The sequence below is a fragment of the Homarus americanus genome, unplaced genomic scaffold (assembly GCF_018991925.1).
Source record: "Homarus americanus isolate GMGI-L3 unplaced genomic scaffold, GMGI_Hamer_2.0 scaffold25827, whole genome shotgun sequence".
NCBI lineage: Eukaryota > Metazoa > Arthropoda > Malacostraca > Decapoda > Nephropidae > Homarus > Homarus americanus.
The window spans coordinates 1,001,625-1,028,148 of record NW_024738300.1 but is presented as its reverse complement, the minus strand read 5'-3'; the positions used below and the strand labels follow the sequence as shown (position 1 = coordinate 1,028,148).

Here is a 26,524-nt window from a genome sequence, read left to right as displayed (position 1 = left end):
GGATGGAATCGACTAAATCACTTACAGTCTAGAAAATAGCTACTTTTTTGCTTTAAATGGACAAAAGGTATTATTTTGAAGGTATGAACAGGTCGCTAATTTCAGCAATAAAACAAATTCTCTTGTGACAGAAATGGGTGAAACTGAATAAGGAACATCACAGAATTTAATGTATCAGAGTCTTGTTGCTTCAAAACACCCACCTGCCTCATCAACATGCCCACCATGCCTGACCAGGAGCCGTTCTCAAGTTTAACACCCCAAGTTCCATCCGCAGGCCGCAAGTATTGGTAACTGTTAATAAGAAGTCAGGGTGTTTCACACAAAAAGGAATGATAACTATTGTGAGCGTGCTGTGTATGTCTGCATTTATGCCTGTAGGGAACTCTCATAAAAAGTGAAATTACTGAAACTCCCATTTTGTTGATGATAATTTACGACCACACTTACGAGAAATTCATTGCCCTCGCGAGGTAGTCTATCAACTCTGGGGCGGGACCCGTGAACTTGAACCTCTCTCCTTCAAGTGCTTCATCGTTGTCTAAGGTGATCATCTTATTAATTGGATTTACCTCCGTCGCCGCCTTCAGCGTCGGCTTCTGCGGGAACCTAACAAAACAAAGATGTCGTATATCATAGAAATGTCAAGATCTGGGGTTGACGAATTTCATAACATAAGAACATGAGAACATAAGAATAGAGGAAACTGCAGCGGGCCTATATTTGAAGCTGTCCAGCGCATTCGAGTTAATGATGATGTTTGGTAACATGTTTCAATCATTCACTACTCTATTTCCAAACCAATGTTTACCTATCTCGCGCCTAAAACTAAATTTGCCTTATTTAAAACCATTGCTACGCGTTCGCTCCCGGTTGGATAATTTAAGTATCTTTCTTATATCACCTTTGTTTAACTCTAACCTCCATTTATGCACCTCGATCATATCGCCCTCACGTAGAGTGAGGGGCTATTTCATATCCATTCTGTAATATGGTGATCAGAACTGAACTGCGCAATCCAAGTGAGGTCTCACAAGCACAAGATGCAGTTTTAGGATGACCTCGCTAGTCCTGTGGCTAACACTCATTTGTATGAACCCAAATACATTGTTAACCTTATTTCGAGCAAATACACATCGTTGTATTAGTTTAAGATTCCTTCTAATCATTATTTTGAAAATTTTCTGGCAGTCGGATTTCTCGATGTTGTTTCTCGTTGTTCATCTGGTATCTGGTTTCTCTGTTTAAATCTCCTAGACTAAGTACTTTACATTTGTCCAAATTATATTTCATCAACCATTTTTCAGACAATGGTTTTTTTTAGATCTTCCTTTAGTTTTGCGAAGTCCCCGCCCGATTTAATTACATACCCTATATTAGTGTCATCAGCAAATTTACTTATGTTGTTACTCTACTCCTACATCTATGTCGTTTATGTATATAATGAAAACTAATGATCCGAGTACTGAGCCTTGGGGTATACGACTATTGACGTTACACCAGGAAGATTTAATGCCGTTTATGCTTACTCCCTGTTTCCTGTCTTGTAACTACTCTGAATTCCATTTTAGAATGTCTCCTCCAATTCCTTAAGCCTCCAGTTTTTTTATTGTCTTCCGTGGGGGACTTTATCGAAGGCTTTGCTAAAGTCGAGATATACCACATCATAATAGTGTCCATCATCCACTGATTCGAAAACAGTTGAAAAGAATGTTAATAGATTTGTCAGATATGAACTAGAATGAATAATTATTCATTCTAGTCTACATATATGATATGTTGTTCAAGGGAGTTAAATTAGTAACACTTAGAGACAAGAGACACACAAATCGGGATGTACAGGATGCAGTAGTTCTTGAACTAAAATATCTTAACACTTCGGTCAACTTAGTCCGAACGATAATTTCATAATTGACAAAGAGGACTGTCGGAGATGACAAAGACTGGCCGTAAAACCATTAATCTAAAATCATTATCATAATAATACAACAGTAGGAAGGTCATAGAAAATTGCAATATTGCAAATTTTCTCGTCAAACTCACTTGTCGAACTTGTCAGGGAAGAGCGAGTAGTGGGTGGTAAGAGTAAGGCCTCGATGGGGAGTCCAAGAGGCAATTCTTAGTGCCTGGGCTCCCTGAGGATTGTATGGCAGATGGAGGTACACATTACACCTGGGGTTAAGGGGAGTCAACGTCTTCAATATACCATTAAATAATGTTTAAAAATGAAAAGCACCATCAACTTTGCTCAGGAAAAACTTTTTTTTTAAATTACAAATTTTTTAGGTCATATAAAGTTTTCTTTCAGTCCAAAATACAATCGAATGCAACAGGTTTTAGGGAAATAAATATAATTTAAATTACGATTGAACGTTATAATTATTTTCTCTTTTCTATTGAATACATAATTGATGTGCATGACGATTAATTAATGTTCGCCAAAAAAGAATTTCAAGTGAATCACTGGCTGCAGTTGAAACCTATTTGCTACATTTTACATCACCTGAAAATCAGCTTGTGGTTGTTCATGATTAACAACATGGAGTTACACATAGAGAAGGTCTTATATAGGTGGTGGAGCTCCGGGAGGGGCAGGCGGGTGACGGCGAGGAGCCTCGTTGACCACACCAGGAGGCGGCCCTTGAGGGACCACTCGGCGAAGGCGGCGAGAAAGAGTGGGTCATCGCTCACTACCACCACCGTCACACGCCTAGATACGTGTAGCAGCTGTTGATATAATAACATAGAAGGGTCTCACTTTCATGTAAATACACTGCACTGGCACCACAATCTGCACGTCTTACTCCACACGACCAAACCACTAGTTACCCAAGGCAACTAGTAAGAACACGAGTCAGGAGATGGCTCCTGATTGGTGGAAAACCTCGCTGGCCTTTGGGGAGCCATCTATGACAGGTGATGTCTGCTCTGACCAAGAAGTCACCGGCAGTTCCACTCTCATCCCCATCGGCTCCTGTTCTCCCTGAGGGCTCTGTCGTGGTGTGACCACTGTTACCTGCACTGCCTGTTCATCGCGGGATCTACTGGCCATCTATTTGTAACGTGTATTAGTATAGCTGAGTATATTATTTTTCACCCTTGTATATATGTGTTTTGTGTTGATTTTGTTTTTAGAATATTATTTAAAAATCATTTGCATATTTTTCGCGCTCTACTATTTATTCAGTGTTGGGAGTTGTCATGTCAACCATGGGTGTGGTATCAAATATTCAATTAAGCCAAGTAATGTTATAACAACTAAACCTACAGTAAAACATAATTAAAAAAGTTAACAATACAAACAGAATGTCACTTGTTACGTAATTGGGCATGAGTTTTACAAGGTATTATAACTAAATCATTTCAACCAAAATGCTCCTTGACCCACACAGGTAAAGAAATCATTTAGATTTTGTGATTAAAATAAAAGTTAAAGTTAAAGTAAAGTAACTTAAGATATTTGTTTTCTTAATTGCTCACTGTCCGTAACAATATTGACTTAGTAGTATCACAGTTTACTTTTTCTCCTATCTACTGATGTGTAAATGATATATAAACTCCCCAAAACAACCTTATAATGACGTACAATACATATCAACTATTAACGCGAGAAATAATAACTCCCCTCTGAAGTAATGTGCAAGTGACCAACCTGTTTGATATCCTCAATGAGCCGAGAAAACTGCTTTTCCGTTGTGTTAACCGGACCCTCTGCTGTTGCCTCAAAAACTCCATAGCCTCCAGGTATCTGCAGATTGTCTAACAACTGATATGAATGAGACATCACATGAAATCGCACAGTAATAGGTAGAATAATATAGCTATAAATAACAATTCCTAACATTTAAGCATTTCACTGCGTCATGTAATATCACGTCCTATCACAAAGTACTGCACAACATTCATTACTTAGCCTCAAATAATGTCAATAGCAAAAGAACTTAACATTTGTGCCATCCCGGGTGGGACGTGTATGTGGCGAAAAAACAGGGTCATTCCGGGAGTACCCAGTCTGACTTCTAGAAAATCAGATTCGTGAGTGACCAGTACAATATCTACCTGTGATACCTCTAAGTAGATATATTTGTCAATTTACTGGTGAATTTGTGACCATCATGTGAGGTGTGCTAGGCCCACCAACCTCCCCTCAGTACCATGGCTTGTAATCCGTGCCCTTGTCCAGTCGTGACCACTCCACCCTCCCACCAGGCCGGCCACCCCAGCTGACCACACAGCTTGACCGACTTTCTACTGCCAGCTTACACTCCCCTCACTAGCTCCGATATGTCTAAGTTGGCTGCAATATCACAAATACAAAGATTGCGAAACAACAGCTGGTTGAGGTAAGAATGGAAATCCAACGGACTCTCGTTTAGAACATCATACATCATATGAATAAGGAGACCACCCGGAAGCTAGAGGAGGCTGACCACCGTCTCACTACAAAGCTGAAGCAAGTTATAACAAGCTTGGAATTCTTGCAAGGAAATAAGTGACTTAAAAGCAAAGTTGAACGTTGAGGCTGAAGAGAACCAGTCGCTCATTAACCCGAGTTCATCAGCTAAGCGAGGAGAACTCCAAGCTCAAGACGGAACTAGCAACACCAGCGGATCGGGTGGATTATGTTGATAAAGGGCGGCGAAACAACCTCAGGTTTGTCGAAGTCCCAGAAGATCTTCATGAGAACTGGGTGTCATCCCAGCACAAAATTTGATGCCTGCTGAATGAACATTTTGAAGCTACTGAAGTCGTGTTTTACCGTGTTCATCTCGTGGGGCCATCTAACTCCCCCGAGACTTCATAACAAAATTCTCTTCCCCTTCTATCCTTGAAAAAGTCTTCCACCAGCGCACTAAACTAAAGGACACTACTATCTTCTTCAACGAGAACCTATGGACAGGTACGATTTAAGCCCGCCAACAGCAAATGGACAAGTTTAAAGAAGCCAGTAAACGAGGGAAACACGTGACGTTCAGCAATAAAACCCTTGTTATGAGGAACTCTCGGGCAAGTGGATACCCCACTCCCACTGTACCAGCCCCCAAGGCCCACAAGTACCCCCTCCCCTTAGATGTACTGGACCGTATGTGTTACACCCCCTTCACCCTAATGCCTTTCCACAAAACTCACTGGGTTACACCAACCCAAGTTGTAACTATTACTTTGCTGACTCTCCTAAGTTTAGCTCTAGTATTCTACTATCTCATTCCTTCACCTTAATTAGCCTTAACACCAATAGTATTCCCCTTCACTTGGATAACTTTTTAGATCAGTGTATAGCTTCTATTGCCCACAGATTTGATGTACTTGGGTTCGGTGAGACCAAACTCACTAACGATATTGAACATTAATATAACATCTCTAATTATACTAGACACTGCCTCAATACGTCACGACACAGTGGTGATGTCGCACTATATTTTGATGTTAAGTATAACGCATCTGTGAGAAATAATTTATAGGTTCAGGAGAAGTTCATAGAGAGTGTTTTTACTGAATTACGTAACGACACACGAAATATCCTAGTAGGAGTAATCTACAGAAGACCTCTACACTAATGTAGGGAGCTTATCTCTATCATAAGTTCAGAGAGGAAACTTTGCTACATAACAGGAGATTTCAACCTTGATTTACTAAAATCAGAGATGGACACCTCAGTAATAGACCCTCTTGCTACCTGTCATTCTAAGCTCTTCTTCAACAAAATAACCAAACCCACTAGAGTAACTGCCACCTCTGCCACTGTGATAGATCATATTTGGACTAACAACACTCCTAACAATCTTGCAAGTGGAATTATTTATAAGAATATCTTAGATCACTTTCCAGTTTTTGTCATGTATAAAACAGCCACAGGACCTGAAAGGACAAGTAAAGTCTATGCCTCCAACAACCCTAACGTGATCTACTGCAACATCTTCATTGCTTGCCTTGATAAATGCTTCCTCTTAAGACTAAGTTAGTGAAAACTGTATCTATCTCCAAACTCTATACTACAAATGAAATCAAGGCAATGATAAAAGAAAAACACAAACTCTAAAGAAAATTTGCAAAAATGTTCATAACTTTCGCCGATGCTTACCGAAGTATCAGAAATAGAGTAATTCAAGCAGTTAGAAATGCTAGACTTCGGTATTATACAAATAAGACCCGGTCAGCATTGGGCAACAGTAAGAAAACCTGGAGTATTCATCAATTCTATTCAGAACAGGAACAACCAACCTACGCCCCCCCCCCCTCTCCCCCAAACTCAGCTTTTAGGGATAAATGATAGTTGTTACGGAACCCTCCCCTATTGCTAACTACTTCAATGATTATTTTATCAATGTTGGCAAAAATCTTACAGAGAGCATCCCTGATCACCATGAGGAATATCGAGCCAGTCTGCAAAAAAGACAGCAAATGAGCTGTTCTTATCCCCTGTCACGGCAGATGAATTATTGACCATCATAAAAATGTCCAAAGATGCAGCAGCAGGCGACGACAATATACCAATGAGCATCAATAAAAAGTAGCCCACCTATTACATATTCTCTTACGCATTTGTAACTCCTACTTCACTAGTGGTGTCTTTCCGGATAAACTGAAAATTGCTAAAGTTCACCCAGCATATAGTGTCAATAACATCCGTACAAACTCTCAGTTTGAATTTAAAGCTAAAAGGTCAACTGAGAGTGCTTTGCTATCGTTTACTATTAACATCTTAAACTCCTTTGACGACAGTCAGTTTCACAGTTGGAATATTCCTGTACCTTTTTAAAGTCTTTGGTACTGTCGATCATACCCTCCTCCTGTCAAAGTTTGAACACTACGGCGTCAGGGGCTCATCCCACAATTGGTTTGCCTCATATTTCTCTAGCAGGAAGGAGTATGTCTGCAACAACCATCAACAATCTGAATCCTCACCAATTTTGTATGGGGTCCCTTAAGGCTCCATTCTCGGTCCTGTGCTGTTCTTGCTGTACATAACATAAGAACATAAGAAAATAAGGAGTCTGCAATAGGCCGGTTGGCCTGTGCAAGGCAGCTCCTGTCGAGAGTTACTACCACTCTCTATCATCCATAAATCTATCTAGCCTCCTTTTGAAACTTTCCAGAGTTCCCGCACTTACTACAAAGTTGCTAAGCTAGCTCCACTCGTCCACCACCCTATTTGTGAACCAGTTTCATCCTATCTCCCTCCTAAACCTAAACTTATACAACTTGAATCCGTTGCTCCGAGTCCTATCCTGCTCGGATATTATAAGAACTTCATCTATATCCCCTTTATTGATTCCTTTCACCCACTTAAATACTTCTATCATATCTCCCCGCACTCTTCGTCTTTCTAGGGAATGCAAGTTAACTTTCTTTAGCCTATCCTGATATGGAAGGTTTCTAAGTCCCGGAATCATTTTTGTCAGTCTTCGCTGCACCGACTCTAGTGAATTTATATCCATTCTATAATAGGGGCACCAGAACTGAACCGCATAATCGAGGTGCGGCCTGACTAGCGCAAGACATAGTTGCAATAAGACCTCTGCACTCTTGTTACTTACGCTTCTAGATATAAAACCCAATACTCTGTTTGCCTTATTTCGAACATTAACGCACTGTTTTCTAGGCCGTAGGTCCGGGCTTACAAGTACCCTAGGTCTCTTTCACAAGTCGACTTCTCTAGGTTGATGTTGTTAAGGCTGTATACATTATAAGTATTTGTTCTTCCAATATTAAGTATGCTGCACTTGCTGGTGTTGAATTTCATTTGCCATTTTTCAGACCACCCCTGCAGTTTATTTAGATCCTCCTGTAATGCATTTGCATCCTGCCCTGAATTAATTTGCCGCCCTATTTTGGTGTCATCCGCAAACTTGCTTATGTCACTGCTGATCCCAATATCTAGATCGTTTATGTAGATTATGAACAAGAGTGGGCCTAGTACTGATCCTGGGGAACCCCACTGGTTACACGGCCCCACTCAGATTTAACACCATCTACGCTGACCCTCTGCGTTCTATCGGTGAGCCATGATTTTATCCAATTTATAACTTTCCCCTCGATACCATGAGCCTTAATTTTTCTCAGAAGCCTCTGATGCGGTACTCTGTCAAAGGCTTTGTTAAAGTCTAAGTAAATAACATCGTAATTTTCGTCATTATCTACTACCTCGAAGACTTTCCTAAAAAACGTTAGCAGATTTGTTAGACAAGATTTTCCCTTTTGTAAACCCATGTTCATAGTCGTAGATTAATTTGCTTTTCTCTAGATGCGATCGGATGCTATCTGCTATAATTGATTCTAGAAATTTCCCCACTACTGACGTCAAACTGATCGGCCGGTAATTTGATGCTGATGCTCTGTCTCCCTTTTTGAATATGGGTACTACATTTGCCTGTTTCCACAAGTCTGGCACAACTCCAGTGTCTAATGATTTTGTAAATAAGTTTACGAGGGGTCCGCTAATCTGTTCCCTACACTCTTTAAGACTCGAGGGAAAATTTCATCCGGCCCAGGGGATTTTGTTTTCTTCAGTTTATTTATCTTCTTAAGAACCTCTTTTCTGATAGTGATATTCTTTAATTTCTCTTCTTCCTTTCCCTTAAAAATCAGTTCCACCTCTGGAATTTCATCTCAAATTTCTTCTGTGAAAACTGAAAAGAAGTAGCTGTTCAATGCTTTGCTTATTTTTTCACTGCCATTTATCACTTCTCCCCTCCCTGACTTTAAAGGCCCAACTTTGTCCCTGACCTTTGTCCTATATACCTGGAAAAATCCCTTGGGATTCGCCTTGGATTCTCTTGCTATTTTGATTTCATAGTCTCTCTTGGCTTTCCTTACAATTTTCTTAATATTCCTAGATTGTTCATTATATCTATTTCTGAGCTGCTCCTCCCCTCCCTTTAATTTCTTATATATTCCTTTCTTTATTCCTATGTCATGTTTAAGTTTTCTGGTCATCCACCTTGGCTCATTCTTATTTGACCTAATTTGTCTGTATGGTATATTTTGTTCCTGTGCTTTATGTAGTATACTAGTCATGATCAATTGTTGTGTCATCTATGACCTCACCCCTTCCTACTGGGGACTGACGTGACTGTTCCCAGGTGACCTCACCTAGGTACCTTCTTAACCCCTGATAATCCGCCAACCGAAAATTTGGGACTCTGACCATATTGTCATTGTTTTTCGTTTCCCAATTTAGGGTGAACCTGATTTCTCTGTGATCACTGTTACCTAGTTCTTCCCCTACTGTGATATCTCTGATAATATTTTCTTTATTTGTTAATACTAGGTCTAATATATTGTCACCTCTAGTAGGTTCTGCAATTAGTTGTTTCAAAAAATTTTCCTGTACTGCGTCTAGGAAGTCTTCAGATTCATAGTCGCCTACAATGTTGTCCCAGTCAATATTTCTGAAGTTGAAATCCCCCATAATGCGTAGGTTGTTATATTTTGCTGCCCTACTCATTTCCTGCCATATGGGCTGAGCGTTTCTTTTGCTAAGACTTGGGGCCTGTAAATCATTCTATAATATTTTTCTTCCTTCCGGTGATTTCGTACTCCACAGATTCCGGTTCCTATTTCACCCTTTATTGAATTATTAATACAACATTTCACGGGTCTTTGACGAAGAGTGCGACCTCTTCCTAACCTTCCTGTCTTTGAAAAATGTTGTACCTTTCTATGGTAATTTGATAAAAAATTTTGCTCGCCAGATTCATCCGTTTGGTGATTGCTATGACGTAAGTTCGCATTCTAGGTACATACAACCGCTCTCAGCAAGTCTATTTTATTTCCTAACGTTCCTACTGTTTGGTATAGCATACATTTAAACCTACCCTTCCCTGGTCCTGTTTTACCCCTTGTCCTGAGTAAACTAATTTTACTCCCAGACCTGCTTGTTTTTTTACTCCCACTTTCCCCTGACCTCTCTACTGGAGTGACCTTCGGAGTGACAAATTCACGCTCCAGGGATGCAAACAACGTCTTTACCCCCTCACGAGACAAGTGTACTCCGTCGTGACTGTACAGGTAGTCGTTGCGACTGCAGCACACTCGTCAAATGTAACTTATTTGCAGACGATAGTAATCTGTATGCCATTCCTTGATGAGAACTTTGAACACTGAATTAACTAAAGTCGGGACCTGGGTAATATGTAATAAACTGATCTTAAACCTAAAAAAAAAAAACCAATACACAATCTTTCACAGAAGGAATAACTTGTCCACAGATTTGGACGCCCTGTACCTTGGTAATACAGTCTTCAAACATGAACAAAATACTAAATTCCTTGGGGTTACTGTTGATGATAAACTAGACTGGAGAAACTACATACAAGCCATTCACAGTAAAGTCAGTAAACAGTGCGGTATCCTGTATCACACTCGTCACTCACTCTTGCAGCAATGAAAAATCTATTATGATCTTGTTTATCACCAATTGATACTGTCAAACACTTTGGGGAGCCTCTGGCTCTGCAAAAACACAACCCCTGGTCACTGCACAGAAGAGAGTTGTGCGGACAATGACCGCCTCGAAAAAACTGATATACTAATGAACAATTTGCAAAATTGAAAATGCTAAAATTCGATGATATTAACACTTACTGCTGTGCCCTATTTATCTATAAATCTATCAATCACTTGATTGACAATAATTATTTCCAGTTTAGAAATAATCAGAGAAACAAGTTAAGGCACCAAGAGCTACTAAGACCAGCCCCATGCGCTACTCTCAGTCCCAGACCTTCATAAAATGCCATGGTGCGGAGGTGTAGAAAAACTTACCCCCACCCATTCGAGCAAAGACTGTGCTCCCTTCCTTTAAATCTTCTCTTAAAATATATCTATTGTCTAAGTATTAATATTTTTTGTAATACCAACTTTATATTTCTACTTTTATTGTTCCACCAAAAACATTATATTATAAATTAAGAGAGCTCAGGCTCTCAATTGGGTCAGCCATGTTAATGTTGTTAATAATATCGACTCTGTCTCTGTATTTTATTGGCAAATTAACTGTTTCAATATAAAAATAAATGTTTCATTATCTCCATATAACATCACATAACACCATATAACATCACATAACACCATATAACATCACATAACACCATATAACATCACATAACACCATAACATCACATAACATCACATAACACCTTATAACATCACATAACACCTTATAACATCACATAACACCATAACATCACATAACACCTTATAACATCACATAACACCATAACATCACATAACACCTTATAACATCACATAATATATGATGAACCTGATGACAAAGTGTTGGTAACCTTCTTGTATTAATCGTTCTCATCTTTGTTAAATTCTTTTTTTTTTCATATGAGGAAACAGGTCACCAAACATTTCCTATCAAACAGCTAATGTCTCGCAAAATAGTACTGTACTAGCCAATGCATTTATTCAAAAACAAGTGATGTATTTTTTCTCAATTTGTAGTTGTTGATGTCTAGTGTACAAACTAACCTAGAGTACACGCTCAAAAGAGCGAGGTAATACTGTATATTATATAATATAACAATACTTACTGTGAACACAGTGAAGGCGGAAGTTTTGCCGTCCGTGATGAGAAACACTGAGGAACTACTCTGTGTCACTGTTGCAAACACTGCCTCCAACACCTTTGCCACTGATGATGCCAAACCATGTTGGACTATCAGAGAGATAGAAATTATGCATAAGACACGTTCAACTTCCATATATAAATGCATAATTTCTATTTATATAAAGGCACAGGCGTTTTACGTGTCATGGGTATATATGTCTTGAATAAAGACGAAAGCTAAGGTGCTCCATTGTTTCCCTTTTCCCGTGTGATTTTATCAAGATATATATATATATATATGTATGTATGTATGTATGTATGTATGTATGTATGTATGTATGTATGTATGTATGTATGTATGTACATGTATGTATGCATGTATGTATGTATGTATGTATGTATGTATGTATGTATATATGTATGTATGTATGTATGTATGTATGTAATATGTATGTATGCATGTATGTATGTATATGTATGTATGTATGTACATGTATATAAATATCTATATATATGTACATATATATCTATATATATACATATATATATATATATATATATATATATATATATATATATATATATATATATATATATATATATATATATATATATATATATATATATATATATATATGCAAGTAAATCACTGTGGTTGCGCGTGATCCAGGTATATGCTGATAACCACAAGGGAATAAGAAAACACGAGGTTCCCAAGCGCTTTCGTGTAATTCACATCTTCAGGGGTGAGTACAGACTAAGGAGAAGTTCAAAACAAGGTATATATATACAGAGGAGGGTGAGACCAGGTCCACAATGGTCAGGTATTAGGTAATGACCCTACTAATCTTTAAAAAGCACCACAGCAGTCGGTAGTCGGGTCAGAGGGTAAGCTGACCAAACCTTCTCACCTGGTTACAAATCGTCTTAATTACGAAATTATCCAGTTTGTACATGCCATTACTCAAATTCATGTTGACCGATTCGGCATGTTTAATGAGACTTGATTCTATGATGTTCCTACTAACAATTGAATTACAAGGTAATATTGAGGAGGCATTATCCCAGTCGATGCAATGCTAATTATACCTCAAATGAACAAACAGAGCATTGGATTCCTGGCCTGTCCAAACACTATATTTATACTGTTCAAGTCTAATTATAAGATCTTTACCCGTCTGACCTAAGTAGAACATATTACATTCCTTGCAAGGAACCTTGTAAATGCAGCCGCCTGCATTGTTAGGGGTGATCATAATTAACATTTATTTTACAGTGCATGAGTTTTTATGCCACATTAACGTTCCAGGATTTCAGTTGTATAGGAATTTGAGAAAATTTGTTGTTAAATGGTAATACTAAGAGATTCTTGTAGTCATGGGTTGGCTTACGATCAGTTCTATAAAAAGATTTCTTAGTAATGTTAAGGCATTTGTCTATAAAAGACCTAGGGTACATAAGGTTCTAGCCAATATTATAAATATATTTATATTCCTCATCAATGAATTCCGGACTGCATATTCTTAGAGCACGTAAAAACGTTGATGAAATTACTGACTGTTTGACTCTATTATGGTGGGCAGAATAATAATGAATGTATGAACACACATTAGTAGGTTTCTTATAAATACTGAACTTAAAGGTTTTACCTATTCTGTGTATCAGACAGTCTAGGAAAGGTAATTTTGCAGTCATTCTCTAATTCCACAGTGAATTTGATCTAGGGGCTAAGTTTTTAAATTGTGGTAGAAAAGCTTTTAGGTCCTCATTACATGGTCAGAGACATATTACACCATCTACAGTACATATCTAAACCACACTGCTTATGGTGGTAATATATTACTTAATAGTTTCTTCTCAAACAGTTCCATATATAAGTTGCTTAATACTTGTGAAAGCGGATCACCCATTGCCATACCAAATTTTTTAGCATAATATTCTCCATTGAACTCAAATTTACAATCCTTAATTCATAGTTTGAAGAGTTCGTTGACGTCATCTTTCGAGACCGGCAATGAAACATTATCCAGGGAATCTGTGAGGAACTCCAGTAAATCATCAACTGGGACCTTTGTAAAGAGTGATGTTTCATCAAAACCGACCAGTTTAAATTAATAATTAATGTGTAAGTTATTGAGTTTATCAACCAGATCCATATTATTCTTAATATTAGAGTTAGAAATGTTGCCAACTAGGGAATGTGAATTACACGAAAGCGCTTGGGAACTTCGTGTTTTCTTCTTTCCTTGTGGTTATCAGCATATATATATATATAAATATATATATATATATATATATATATATATATATTCCACTACCAGCTCTTGCAGGCTCCCTGGGCTCTCTACCATCCTGTCATAGTCAGTATCTGAATTCCCAGCTCTCAGTTGCAGTACGTAGATGTATGGTTTTGTCGAGATCATATATATATACAATCAACACCTCAACCCGCCATGATTCGAACCCACGGCCCACTAGCCCATGACTGTGACCGGGGAACGCTAACCGCTGGACCACCAGGATACTAAAAGCAGTCCTAGACTTTGTTATATTTCACACAAAGCCTGTTCAACGAGCTTATAGCGCCGTGAACCTCTAATGGGGACTACCCGTATCACTTAGGTGGTCAGAATAACGTTTTACCAAATCCGGCTCCGAAACACGAGGATCCATATATATTTCATTAGCCCAATAAAGCATGCGGACTTCTACATACAATCAACACCTCAACCCGCCATGAAATGGGCTAATGAAATATATATATATATATATATATATATATATATATATATGTATAATCAACGACCTCACCAGCAAGGAATCGAACCCTCGACCTACTGGGTGTGACTAGGGAACGCTTACCGGCTAGGCCACAAGGACACTAAAAGCAGTTCTAGACTCTGTTATATTTCACACAAAGCCTGTTCATCGAGCTGATGGCACCGTGAACCTTGGTTATCAGCATATACCTAGCTCACGCACCTACAGTGATTTACTTGCATATATATATATATATATATATATATATATATATATATATATATATGATCTCGATAAAACCACACAGGAAAGTTTTTATTCAAGACATCTTCAGAGGCAACTGGACTGAATTTACAAGGACTGAAAGAGGCTTATATACAAAGGGTGACCTTACAAAACATAAGGATCATGGGATCCACACACCACCTCCACCACACACGAAAGAAAAGTTCATCAAAACGGGTGACGTATCAAGTCATGTCAAGTCAAATACAAAATGTGAGACCTTAACTAATCATCTACCCTACATCTACCTCAAATGCTTTCATAGCATTTTTAACCTTGGGCCACGATAAATAAATTTATGTAACATATCAGTTTTGTACTGACCATCACTAAGGTTTATAGAATTCATTTCCCTGATCAAACTTACTTCAACCAGAAGTCTTTCTGTGACACATGTTGATTTATACACTTCTAAACCGTTTTTCCAATCTATGGGATGATTATTGTTCCCCATATGAACGAACAGTGCACAGCTTTCAGATGCTTTTCTAATATTACACCTGTTCTGTTTTATTCTTAGTTGCAATGCTTTCCCAGTCTGACCTACATAATTTTCATTATAATTACTACATGGAATGTAGTAAACACTTCAATTTACATTCAAGGTTGGGCTGTTCTTAATTAACATATTCGAAATAGTTGAGTCATACTTTAAAACAACAATATTGTTTAATAATAGGGAATGAACTTTTGAGACAAGTTCATTGCGATAAGGTAGTCAAAATGTCCTTAAATATTGGAATTTGTCCCGTTAGTTCAACCCCATAAATAATTCAACATTAATATTGTTTTTAAGTATGACTCAACTATTTCTCATATGTTAATTAAGAACAGCCCAAGTTAGCCTTTCTCAGTCCCTGTAAATTCCGTTGCCTCTGAAGATGTCTTGAATAAAGACGAAAGCTAAGGTACTCCATTGTTTCCCTTTTCCTGTGTGATTTTATCGAGATTTATCTTGTCCGCGTTTCCATTGTGAATCTACATGAAATATATATATGATGTGTATTACTGACTATGCACATACATGTGTATTCATACGTATAAATTTATTTATAATTAGATTTATAATTATCTGGTTACCATAAGGTGGTGATAGCTGTGTTACCCCGGCACACACACCCGCAGCCATCGTCACCGCCACCAACAACTTGACCATCATCCTCACCATTTACATATCTATTACAGAAAAAATGCTTAAGGTAAATTATTTTATACACCCAATGATCAATTGTGTTTCTTCATGTTCGGAAAATGTGCATAAAACATAAAACAGAGAAAGAAAAACACACACATACAGATACACAATTTTTGAAGTCACACACACACACAAGTAACCAGTATAATTTACATACTGTATAATTTAGAGTAAGTAATTAATATCTTACAATTATGGATGTTTAATTATGAACATTGATTATTCAATGACGTGTTGAGGGTAGATGTTGTTCATAGGTTATAGTCATTGGCATAAGACTATACACTCAGCTTCAGTCTCGCGAATGTTATGAGTACCTGAGCGTCGCAATATGATGGAACCCTCCCTCTGAGTAGTAAGTAATTCTTTGAACACTGCATTAATTGCTCACATGTGTTAATTTATATACTTTGGCTCACACTTGCAATGTGTCAAGTATTTTAGATAGTTAAATAAGTAATATATAGATAATGGCACCGCCAGTTAAGTGTGATTCAAGGGTCAGCGAGAACATTTTTCAGCCGGTTATTTATACACGTAATGTAAACACCGCTGACTGGTGGCCGGCTTGACATTCCACAGAGGTGACTACTTCCTCCTTCAAGAACCTTCTAGAAGCTTGATTCATAGATCAATCTAGTGGAGAGTGTGGGAACTACTCTCTATGGGCGTGGCATTGCCAAGCCTTTTAGTTAGACTGCTGCACCGACTACATGCTCCTTTTTGAAAACAACCTAATGAATGCTAACTGGGATCTTGTCTATGCCTCCGACAACCCTAACGTGAACAGCTGCTACTTCTCTTGCATCTTCAATGCTTGCTTTGATAAATGCTTCCCGCTCAAGACTAAGTCAGTGAAAACTGTATCCATTTCCAAACCCTATATCACAAGCGAAATTAAGATAATAATAAAAGAAAATCACAAACTCCAAAGGAAATTTGCAAAAAGACCCATAACTTTCGGTGATGCTTACTGAAGTATCAGAAATAGAGTAACTCGAGCAGTTAGAAATGTCAGACGTAGCTATTATACAAATAAGCTCCAGTCAGCATCAGACGACAGTAAGAAAACCTGGAATGTCATAAATTCTATTCAGAACAGAAACACTCAGCCTTCGGCCCCCCACTCAGCTTTTATGATAAATGATTCAGTTATAACGGAACCCTCCCCCATTGGCAACCACTTCAATGAATATTTTATTAATGTTGGCAAAAATCTTGCAGAGAGAATCCCTGATCACCATGAGGAATTTAGAGCCTACCTGCAGAACAGACAGCAAAATGAGCTGTTCTTATCCCCTGACTCAGCAGATGAATTACTGGCCATCATGAAAATGTCCAAATATGCAGCAGCAGGCGAAGACAATATACCAATGAGCATCATTAAGAAAGTAGCCCACTTATTACTACCTGTTCTCCCACACATTTGTAACCCCTCCTTCACTAGTGGTGTCTTTCCTGATAAACTGAAAATTGCTAAAGTTCACCAAGCATATAAAAAATCTGGGACAAAGGTCTCTTCAAGAATTACCGCCCCATATCAGACCTCCCATCCTTGAGTAAGATACTGGAGAAGCTAGCATGTAATAGACTAAATTCCTTCTACAATGCCAATAACATCTTTAAATGACTCCCAGTTTGGATTTAGAGCTAGAAGGTCGACTGAGAGTGCTCTGCTATCCTTTACTAATAACATCTTAAATTCCTTTGATGACAGTCAGTTCACAATCCGTATATTCTTCGACCTCTCTAAAGCCTTCGATACTGTCGACCATACCATCCTCCTTTCAAAGCTTGAACATTATAGCGTTAGGGGCCTGTCCCACAATTGGTTTACCTCATATCTGTCCAACAGGATGCAGTATGCCTGCTATATTAATCACCAATCTGACTCCTCGCCAATCTTGCATGACGTCCCCCAAGGTTCCATTCTCGGTCCAGTACTGTTTTTGTTGTACATAAACGACATAGTCCACGCCAGCACACTCATAAAATACAACTTATTTGCAGACGATAGTAATCTCTATGCCAGCAACTCAGACCTCCATTCCTTGATGAGAGCTATGAACACTGAATTGACTAAATTCAGGACCTGGGTAATACGTAATAAACTGACCTTAAAACGTGAGAAAACCCACTACACGATCTTTCACAGAAGGAAAAACTTACCCCCAGACCACTACCCTCTGTACCTTGGTAATACTGTTCTCAAACGCGAACAAAATACTAAATTCCTCAGAGTTATTGTTGATGAGAAACTTAACTGGAGAAACCACACACAAGCCATTCACAGTAAAATCAATAAACAGTGCGGTATCATGTATCACACTAGACAGTCACTCACTCTCACAGCAATGAAAGAAATCTATCATGATCTTGTTTACCAACACCCGATACACTGTCACACACTATGGGGGGCCTCTGACTCTTCAAACACACAATCTCTGGTTACTATACAAAAGAGAGTTGTATGGACAATAACCTACTTGAAAAAACGGATAACACAAACGAAAAATTTGTTAAATTAAAAATATTAAAATTTGAAGATATTAGCACCTACTGCTGTGCCCTCTTTGTTTACAAATCTATCAATTACTTGCTTGACATTAATTATTTCCAGTTCCGGAATAATCAGAGATACAACTGAAGGCACCCAGAGCTACTAAGACCACCCCGATGCGCTCCTCTCAGTCCCAGACCTCCATAAAATATCAGTGTGAGGGTGTGGAACAACTTGCCCCCACCCATCCGAGCAAAGACTACGCTCCCTTCCTTTAAATCATCTCTTAAAAAATATCTATTGTCTAATTATTAATATTTCTTGTAATACCTACTATATTTACAGTACCTGCTTTTACTGTTCTATTAAAACCGTTTTATCGGAAATTAGCATGTAAATAGATAAGAAATTACCATTTTAATAAACATAATTGTTAACTAGACGTAATCCTGACAGTTCTGTCCTCTTGTTCAACCTTAATACTGTACAACCCATGTTGTACTGCTTCCCCATTATACTTATGTTTTTCAATTCCAATGTAATTTATACTTATAATATAAAAAAATCAAGAAATAATATAAGTAAATAAATAAAATAAATAAATATTGAAGTGTTAACCGTGGTAACATTATGAGATGTTCTTATTACCACCATGCTATTTTACTATTCCAGATGTTACTAAATGATACATAATACTTCTTTGAGATAAATGTATAGTATATATCTGGTGCCTAAAAGAGAGCTCGGGTTCTCAGCTGGCTCAGCCATGTTAATATTGTTATTATTATCCACTCTGTATCTTGGTTTTTCTGGCTAAATAAACTGTTTCAATTCAATTTAAGTACGAGCTCGCCTTAAACAAATAGCCTGCCTCAGTTCTAGCACGACTAATACCGAGAACTCTTCACTACTAGATCACTGGGCCCGTCTAATTCACTGTATGGCTGAAAGAAGATTTGTAAATATCACACTGTACATACACACCAGTGTTGTGTATAATTTTCCCACTTTTATGGAAAACGTGAAACCCAGGTAGACATCAATTATCGACAGTCTAAGTCATCTTACTGATAACAACTGGGCTCTAAATAATTGAAAGCAAATTTAAGTGGGACGGTCTACTGGCAAGTCCCACTCCTCATAGTCCTTACAAGTTACAAGTCTACACACACACAGACACACACCCACACACACATTTTGAGATTCCCCTCAGCGTGTGTGAAGGAAGGCTGTATGTGTGAACCACCTATGATCATCTTATGATTACGGTAGTACACACTGGCTTTTGAGGAGCAGGATTCTCACAGTGTGTTACTGAATATTAGGTGTCCTTCCTAACACAGTCACCTGAAGGATTACCTTAACTGAGAGGACAACAACTGCAAATATGTTGCCTGTATAACAAGTGAACTAACGCGAGGGTTAGGCTCTGTGGTGAGGGTTTGTAAAGGTAACTGTGCCCTGCAGTGCAGCGTCCCACGTATAAACAAACACCTGCCTCACATGGATAGTTCTTTTGAAATTGAAATTGACTTTGATACCTCATGTATCCAGAAAAATACAGATACCAGTGAGCAAGAACAACAAGTGTATTCAAAGTACTGATAATTTGAAAATACTCCTGCTTCCTTTTTGGAATTACCGGGTTTGCCACCACACCCCTCATTCCCTCCCCTCCTGGGTGGCCCACTCATATAAGTCCTTACCTCTCCTCACATCGCTGATATGCTGTAGATGTCAGTTTGCCTTCTACCGTGAGAGGATACACTTCCCAGCCACCGCTTACTTCTTAGGAGTGTCAGAAAAAACCTTAGCTCTCTGATGCACTTATATTGGGTCGAGTCCTGTCACTCCACCATGCCTGAGTTGACTGGAGACCTAGCTACTCTCTCTAGCCCTATTTTGGCACTGAGTGAGTTAGATGACTACGGTATTGACCTTGGTCCTGACACCAATGGAAAGGATGACTGCCAATAGTGCAGTCCATAAGCAAGAGGAAGGCAACAAAGGCAGAAAACCTTGGAGATCAATAACTACAACCTCAACCCGCCATGAAAGTAAGATTAAACTTCCCTGTAGGTACTCCACCTGAAGTCAAATATCGAAGGTTCAACGAGGTGGAAGGGAGATACCCAGACACTGAGTTTCATTTCAGAATCAATACAAAAGATTAAGTTCTGCTTGGAAACAACCCAGCAACTATACAGGCTCTCCTCACCAATAACATAGAGGGAATAACTATGGAACAACAATCCCAAGCATGAAGCAACAAAACCATCTCAATCATAGGGCTCGACCAGTACCAGACCCCTGAAATAATAGAAGCTCACCCCAACATCAGAAAGACGAAGCGACTCTTGGGCAAGAACGCAATGATTGCAGACTGGGTTGGCTCGGAGAGACCTACCACCCTTCGAGCCCGTGGTGCCTCCCGGACTCTGAAGGTAACTAACTCTCTATCATCCTCCTACCAGGAGGTGTTACAAGTATCAACCCTGGGGCCACGTGGCCCGAGTATGCCACTCTACCTCTACCAAGCCGCAGTGTAGTGTCTGTTCACGACAACATACAACACAGGTTTGCAGAGATACAGTTGATCAAGGGGGAACCATTCAACAAAGGTGTATAAACTGCAAAACAGATGGAGTTCCTGTATAGCACCTTGGCTGTTCTAAACCTCCTACACCCCTTCAACACGCAGACCCGCCACCCAGGCAGGTCTCAAGAAACACTTCTAGTAGCTGCCTACATACCCCGTGAACGCACACAAAATGAAGAGATCAATGATTTGAAAAATGACTTGAAAGAAATCAAAGCTCAATTTGCAGATCAAAATTATATGTTAAAGAGCCTCTGCAATGCACTATAGAACAGAAAACCGCCAACATAGAGCAGCAGCAATGGAAAAATTATAATCAAATTGAAATCATTCAAATATCAGTACCAAATGTGAAAACTCAAGATCCACCAGGAACTCGTAGTCTTTGCAGAGAAAACAATGATAATTTTAACAGTTTTACTGATGCCTCTGTGGACATAGTCAGTGAAAATGAACAAACACATACAGAAAATAGTAATGTCGAGCGTGACCTAAGTGTTTTGATGTCTGCAAGTGAAATTTAAAAACTGGTTAGCAGTACATGCTCCAAAAATGTTTCAATAAAGTTAAAAAGCCTCCTGCCAACAGAAAGGACAGAGAGCATGGAAAAAACAAAACAATATCATAGTGTATTCAGCTTCTTTCCAAATATAGTTCATAATGGTCAGTGTTAATACCAGACAGAGATACAGAGAGGTGAAGGTGATGAGTTGGAACATCTCAGCCCATAGAAAAAGAAACCCGGACATCCACCACAAAGTTGTGACTGAGGACATTGATATTGTGTGTCTGCAGGAGGTCTCACACCTAATGGTAAGCCCCCACCCAGTCTGCCAAGTTATGTGTATTATGATACCTAATTCTACTCACACATGTTTGTTGTATAATAAGAAGTCACTAATACATCCAAAAAGAACACCAACCTTCATTACCATGGGATCACTATCTACCCGGGAAACTCCACATTCAATGCTCCCTCAGATCAGATTCAATCCACAGATCTCTCACTGTCCTAATTGGTGACCTGAATATTAGACATAAGATATTACGTGACCCCACCACTAACACCAATGTTAGGGGACTTATTTCACTTCTCCGGACACAACTCATAGCTCTGATGTAGTCAGTGATCTTATGTCTGATCACAACCCAATCCAAGCTAGTATAGTACATGTAGCCAATGCCAACCCTACTGGCGGTAAACTGAACAGTAGTTGAATCACAGTCAAGCAAGAACATGAAAGCCACTCCATAGACTTCATCCATGACTGGTACAAGGATTACAAGCCTGACAACTATCAAAGTCTCCATGATGATCTAGTAGATAAGACTTCACCCCAAACTGAAGAAAAAACCCTCAGGGCTATAGTCAGAAGGGTGGGTAAGGGTTACAAACAAGTCAAAACACCTCAAATGATAATATTATACCAATCCTCCCTTGCTGCCGTATTTTAGTTGTGATAGGATATCAAACTATCTCACTTGTTAACACTTGCCTGAATGAGTGTAGGTTCGTCGCGGGTACCTTTTGATGCAGTTGAGTAAGATATCAGGTAATCTCACGGCGTGTCACCTTTGATACAGTCGTAGATTGGTTGATAGCTGAAATCGGCACAGCTCTTCTGGGTTGTACTTGTAATTAGCTTAGCTTGTAAGTTAAACAAGACACACAGGTAATGTTCTCTTCACTCGTTGTTCCTTGGTTTAATGTAAACATACGTGGTGATTTTCTAGTTATATTGGGTAGTAATGTCAGTACACTACAATTATTTGGTATTGACAGACTAATGAGCATTAGCTATTAGCTTGTAATTAGTTGATATATTTAATGAGAGGGATATGTGTGTGTGTGTGTGTGTGTGTGTGTGTGTTTGTGTGCGTGATGATGCAAATACAGATAATGGGTGGTGAAGTTGGTGGGAATCTAACTTTAAGGACCACTTCTAGGAAGTTATTCATCAATCTTAAAAGCTATATGTTAAAGAGTTACTATTCTTAATGTAGCACCAAAGTATTACTATATGTAATAAAGTAACTAGACACTGCCACTGCGTCACTAAAACCAAACTTGATCTTATAAAAAACAAATTTGTATTATAATTATCTTCTGAGAACGATACTTTGTTTTCATGGCACCGACAGGAGAAAACCAAGTTTTTCAACAAGTATGACGTTACTAAAACTAAAGAAATTTTCATGTTTTTTTCTAAACATCTGATATACTCCTTTTTAACATGCAGTAAAACCGGGAAAGAGTTTCTGGGTAAAATGTCACAAAAAACGGCAGGTTTAGCAGTAAATGGATATCTTATCCTTTCAAGTTTTAAGGCATCTACTGCCAACAAATGATAAAGCTGCTTCTGTAAAACGATCTTTTTCAATAAACTGTTTGTTATTGACTTCAAGTTCAATGCTATGGAAAACCTTGGTTATGTTGGGAACTTATCACAAACTTAATTTTCTTTCTTTTTTTTTCACCAAAATTTTAGTTTTCGCGGAATCGTATTCATTTTGCCATTCCCGATCACAATTATGCTTAGGTCTTTTTATTAATCAAATTCAATAGTTTACATTTCAAGAACCTGTAAAAAAGTATTTTGGGATTCTCTCTCCCAGATATCCCAGTATTTGTTTTACGGACTTAATCAGTCATACTGTTGTAGCAAACAATTAAGATTATTAAAATGAAATAAAAACTGCAAGGCTCCTTTGAAAACACTGTATAAGAATCATTCGATTTTTATAAACATAAGGACAAGTATACACGAGATTCACCCCCCCCCCACACACACACACTTTAAAATTAAATGATACCAATGGACATTCAACTAAAATTTATAGAACGGTTGTGTGGCTTGTCATAATACCTGTAAATTTGTGCTTCAATAGCCAGCGTCTTTGAGAGTCATTTATTTTACTCAAAGTCTTGGTTTTCTACATGAAACAAAAACTTCTGTTAGTTATGATAGACACTCTATAACGGTACACTAAGTTACCTTTCTCTGGTTATGTTTAGTTCTAAAAACTCTTTAAAGATGTGATTCATGGTTCAGTGTTGACAGTCAAGAGGCGATATCATTCACATTCACAGTAGCACAGTTTCCTTTCATTGTTCGTCCAACACAATCACCAAGTCAATTGGCTATTTTTTTATTACTGGCAAAAATTTATCAACATATAAAGGTTGATGTAAAAAATATAGATAATGCTTTAATTTCACATTTATTGATACCGTACATACATATAAGACTAATATATCTTAGCCTGTAAACTGAACTTGAATGAAAAAGCTGCTGTCATTTTAGAGGTGAACGTTAAATGTAATATCTCCTCATGTAGAACACATACTGTGGATTGCAGCCATTGACGTAAACGATGTTTGGATCTGAAATGAATAAGTTGATTTTCTCTCGCCCACAAGAACATTTCGTGGTTGAGGATCTGCTGATCAAAAATTTAAGGGCAGATCGTGTGTTTTGTTTTGCTGCAAGCATCTTCAAGCACTCAGAGAAGGAGGCTGGGCGCGATTGAGGCGACCATCTGGGAGGAGCGGCCACTTGACCAAATAATCCATAGCCTTTACGAGATATATATTCACTATTTTTTCTGTTCACATTACCCTGTCTTTGCCATCGTCGTACCCATCTGTAGACGGTAGATAAGCTGGCACCCGTAGTTCGAGCAATGGCGCGGAGAGACATCCCGCCCACCCACATACTCACAAACCTGGCGCGTTCACCTAAAGATGTTGGCTGAAACTTGACTGGCATCTTCATAAAGTTCTTCTGTGGAAATGGATTGAAAATCGCGTCATCGATATGTTTCAAAACTAACACAAACATCGTGTAATGGTTGATTGGCCACTTTCAGGGCACCGTAAGTTAACACATAAATCAACCAAATAGTTATTGAGATCTGGGTAAAAATATATAAGGGAAAATAATGATCGGTGAAGCAGTGATAATATTAATCTCAAAGTTAAAACATTGAGATTAATATTATATTTAGCCATTGCGGCTCCTGCTCCAGAAGAGAATTTCCATGCTGTATCATAGGTTTTGTTCTTAAAAAATAATTATGTCAACAACCTACATTATATAAAATGCAAACTATGATTCAGTGTATTTGTATTAACCTGATTAATCCACCCCAACACTCCTTACCGAACCTAATCGAGGTAAAAAAATTTTAATCTAAAATTGCCAAATACGCTACATATTATCTTATATGAAATCTTTTCCATTACGCTATGCGCTCTAATAACAGTTCGGTTCGATTTTAAAGGGTATTCATAAATTACTGTATTATCACCTTGACAAATTATCAAATTGTGAAAATTTTGGTTTTTCACATTATATTGCTAAGCTTGTACTATGCATTCCAAAATTCAGAATTTTAGCATACCCTATATATATATATATATATATATATATATATATATATATATATATATATATATATATATATATATATATATATATATATATATATATATATATATATATATATATATATATATATATATATATGCTAATAATAAAATATAAATTCCTATAATGATAAACACTGTTTCCCTACACTGTAGCCTTATCGTTAAAGGTCTAGAGAGCTTCAGGTCTACCATGAGCGGCTGAGCGAAGTACAGGTGAAGACTGACAGTAACGTGGCTTGCTTGCGTCTGCACTACTGGTTTTATCGAGCGCTACTACACATGCTCACATATTATTGACCAGCGTCATAGAGAGATAACAGTATTCGAGAGCAGTGATTGGACGTGATTATATGGGGCGTGTCAGTGAATGATCAGTGATACAAGATTCGTTTTTCAAGTCTTAGTTCCAAATATATCGTAGAAATAAGAGAATGCTAAATTACATATAATTTATATATATATATATATATATATATATATATATATCTCAAGAATCTGAAACTACTTTACCGATCTGTAGTGATGATGGATGGTGTTATATGTAGTGATGATGGATGGTGTTATATATGATGATGGATGATGTTATATGTAGTGATGATGTGGATGGTGATGATGATGTAATTAGTGATGATGATGGTGTTATATGAATGATTAGACAATAAAATAACAGTTTAATGCTAAAAAGATATACTTTGCTGTACCGTTGTAGTGAAAAACAGTATGGAACTTACCGATAATAAACTATTGATGGAAGAAGAAGGTTTTGGGGACAATGTGGAGCCTCCTGGAGTTTGGCGTCCTACCGTGGCCTAGCGGATGAGCCGCCCTGACCAAACTTGGCATGGATAGCAAGTGTCATGTGGGGATCTAAAAAAAACTCCAACCAACCCGATCCGTTAAACCACACAGAGGTTGAAAAGTCGTATCACATCCCACGTATTATAGGTAATTTTATCCTTATATATACTACTACACGCTCACTACAACACCAGTACTACACGTTCATTACAACACCAGTACTGCACGGTCACTACAACACCCGTACTACACGTTCATTACAACACCAGTACTGCACGGTCACTACACCCGTACTACACGTTCATTACAACACCAGTACTGCACGGTCACTACAACACCCGTACTACACGTTCATTTCTAACCAGTAGTCTGCACGGTCACTACAACACCCATAC

At 38.2% G+C, this 26,524-nt stretch overlaps 1 protein-coding gene across 1 annotated transcript in view; it reads right to left on the bottom strand.

The window, feature by feature from the left end:
- LOC121873773 (probable glutamate receptor) overlaps nucleotides 1–25,704 on the bottom strand; it is a 36,047-nt gene extending 10,343 nt beyond the window's left edge. Inside the window, exons 1-8 of the mRNA XM_042377474.1 lie at nucleotides 25,478–25,704; nucleotides 15,686–15,781; nucleotides 11,544–11,668; nucleotides 3,653–3,766; nucleotides 2,504–2,727; nucleotides 2,044–2,172; nucleotides 451–609; nucleotides 204–294 (exon numbers count right to left, since the gene is read on the bottom strand). Of these exons, the coding sequence (XP_042233408.1) occupies nucleotides 204–294; nucleotides 451–609; nucleotides 2,044–2,172; nucleotides 2,504–2,727; nucleotides 3,653–3,766; nucleotides 11,544–11,668; nucleotides 15,686–15,773 (930 nt within the window). The 5' untranslated portion in view covers nucleotides 15,774–15,781; nucleotides 25,478–25,704. The remainder of the gene's footprint in view (nucleotides 1–203; nucleotides 295–450; nucleotides 610–2,043; nucleotides 2,173–2,503; nucleotides 2,728–3,652; nucleotides 3,767–11,543; nucleotides 11,669–15,685; nucleotides 15,782–25,477) is intronic.
- Between the last annotated feature and the right edge of the window lie 820 nt (nucleotides 25,705–26,524).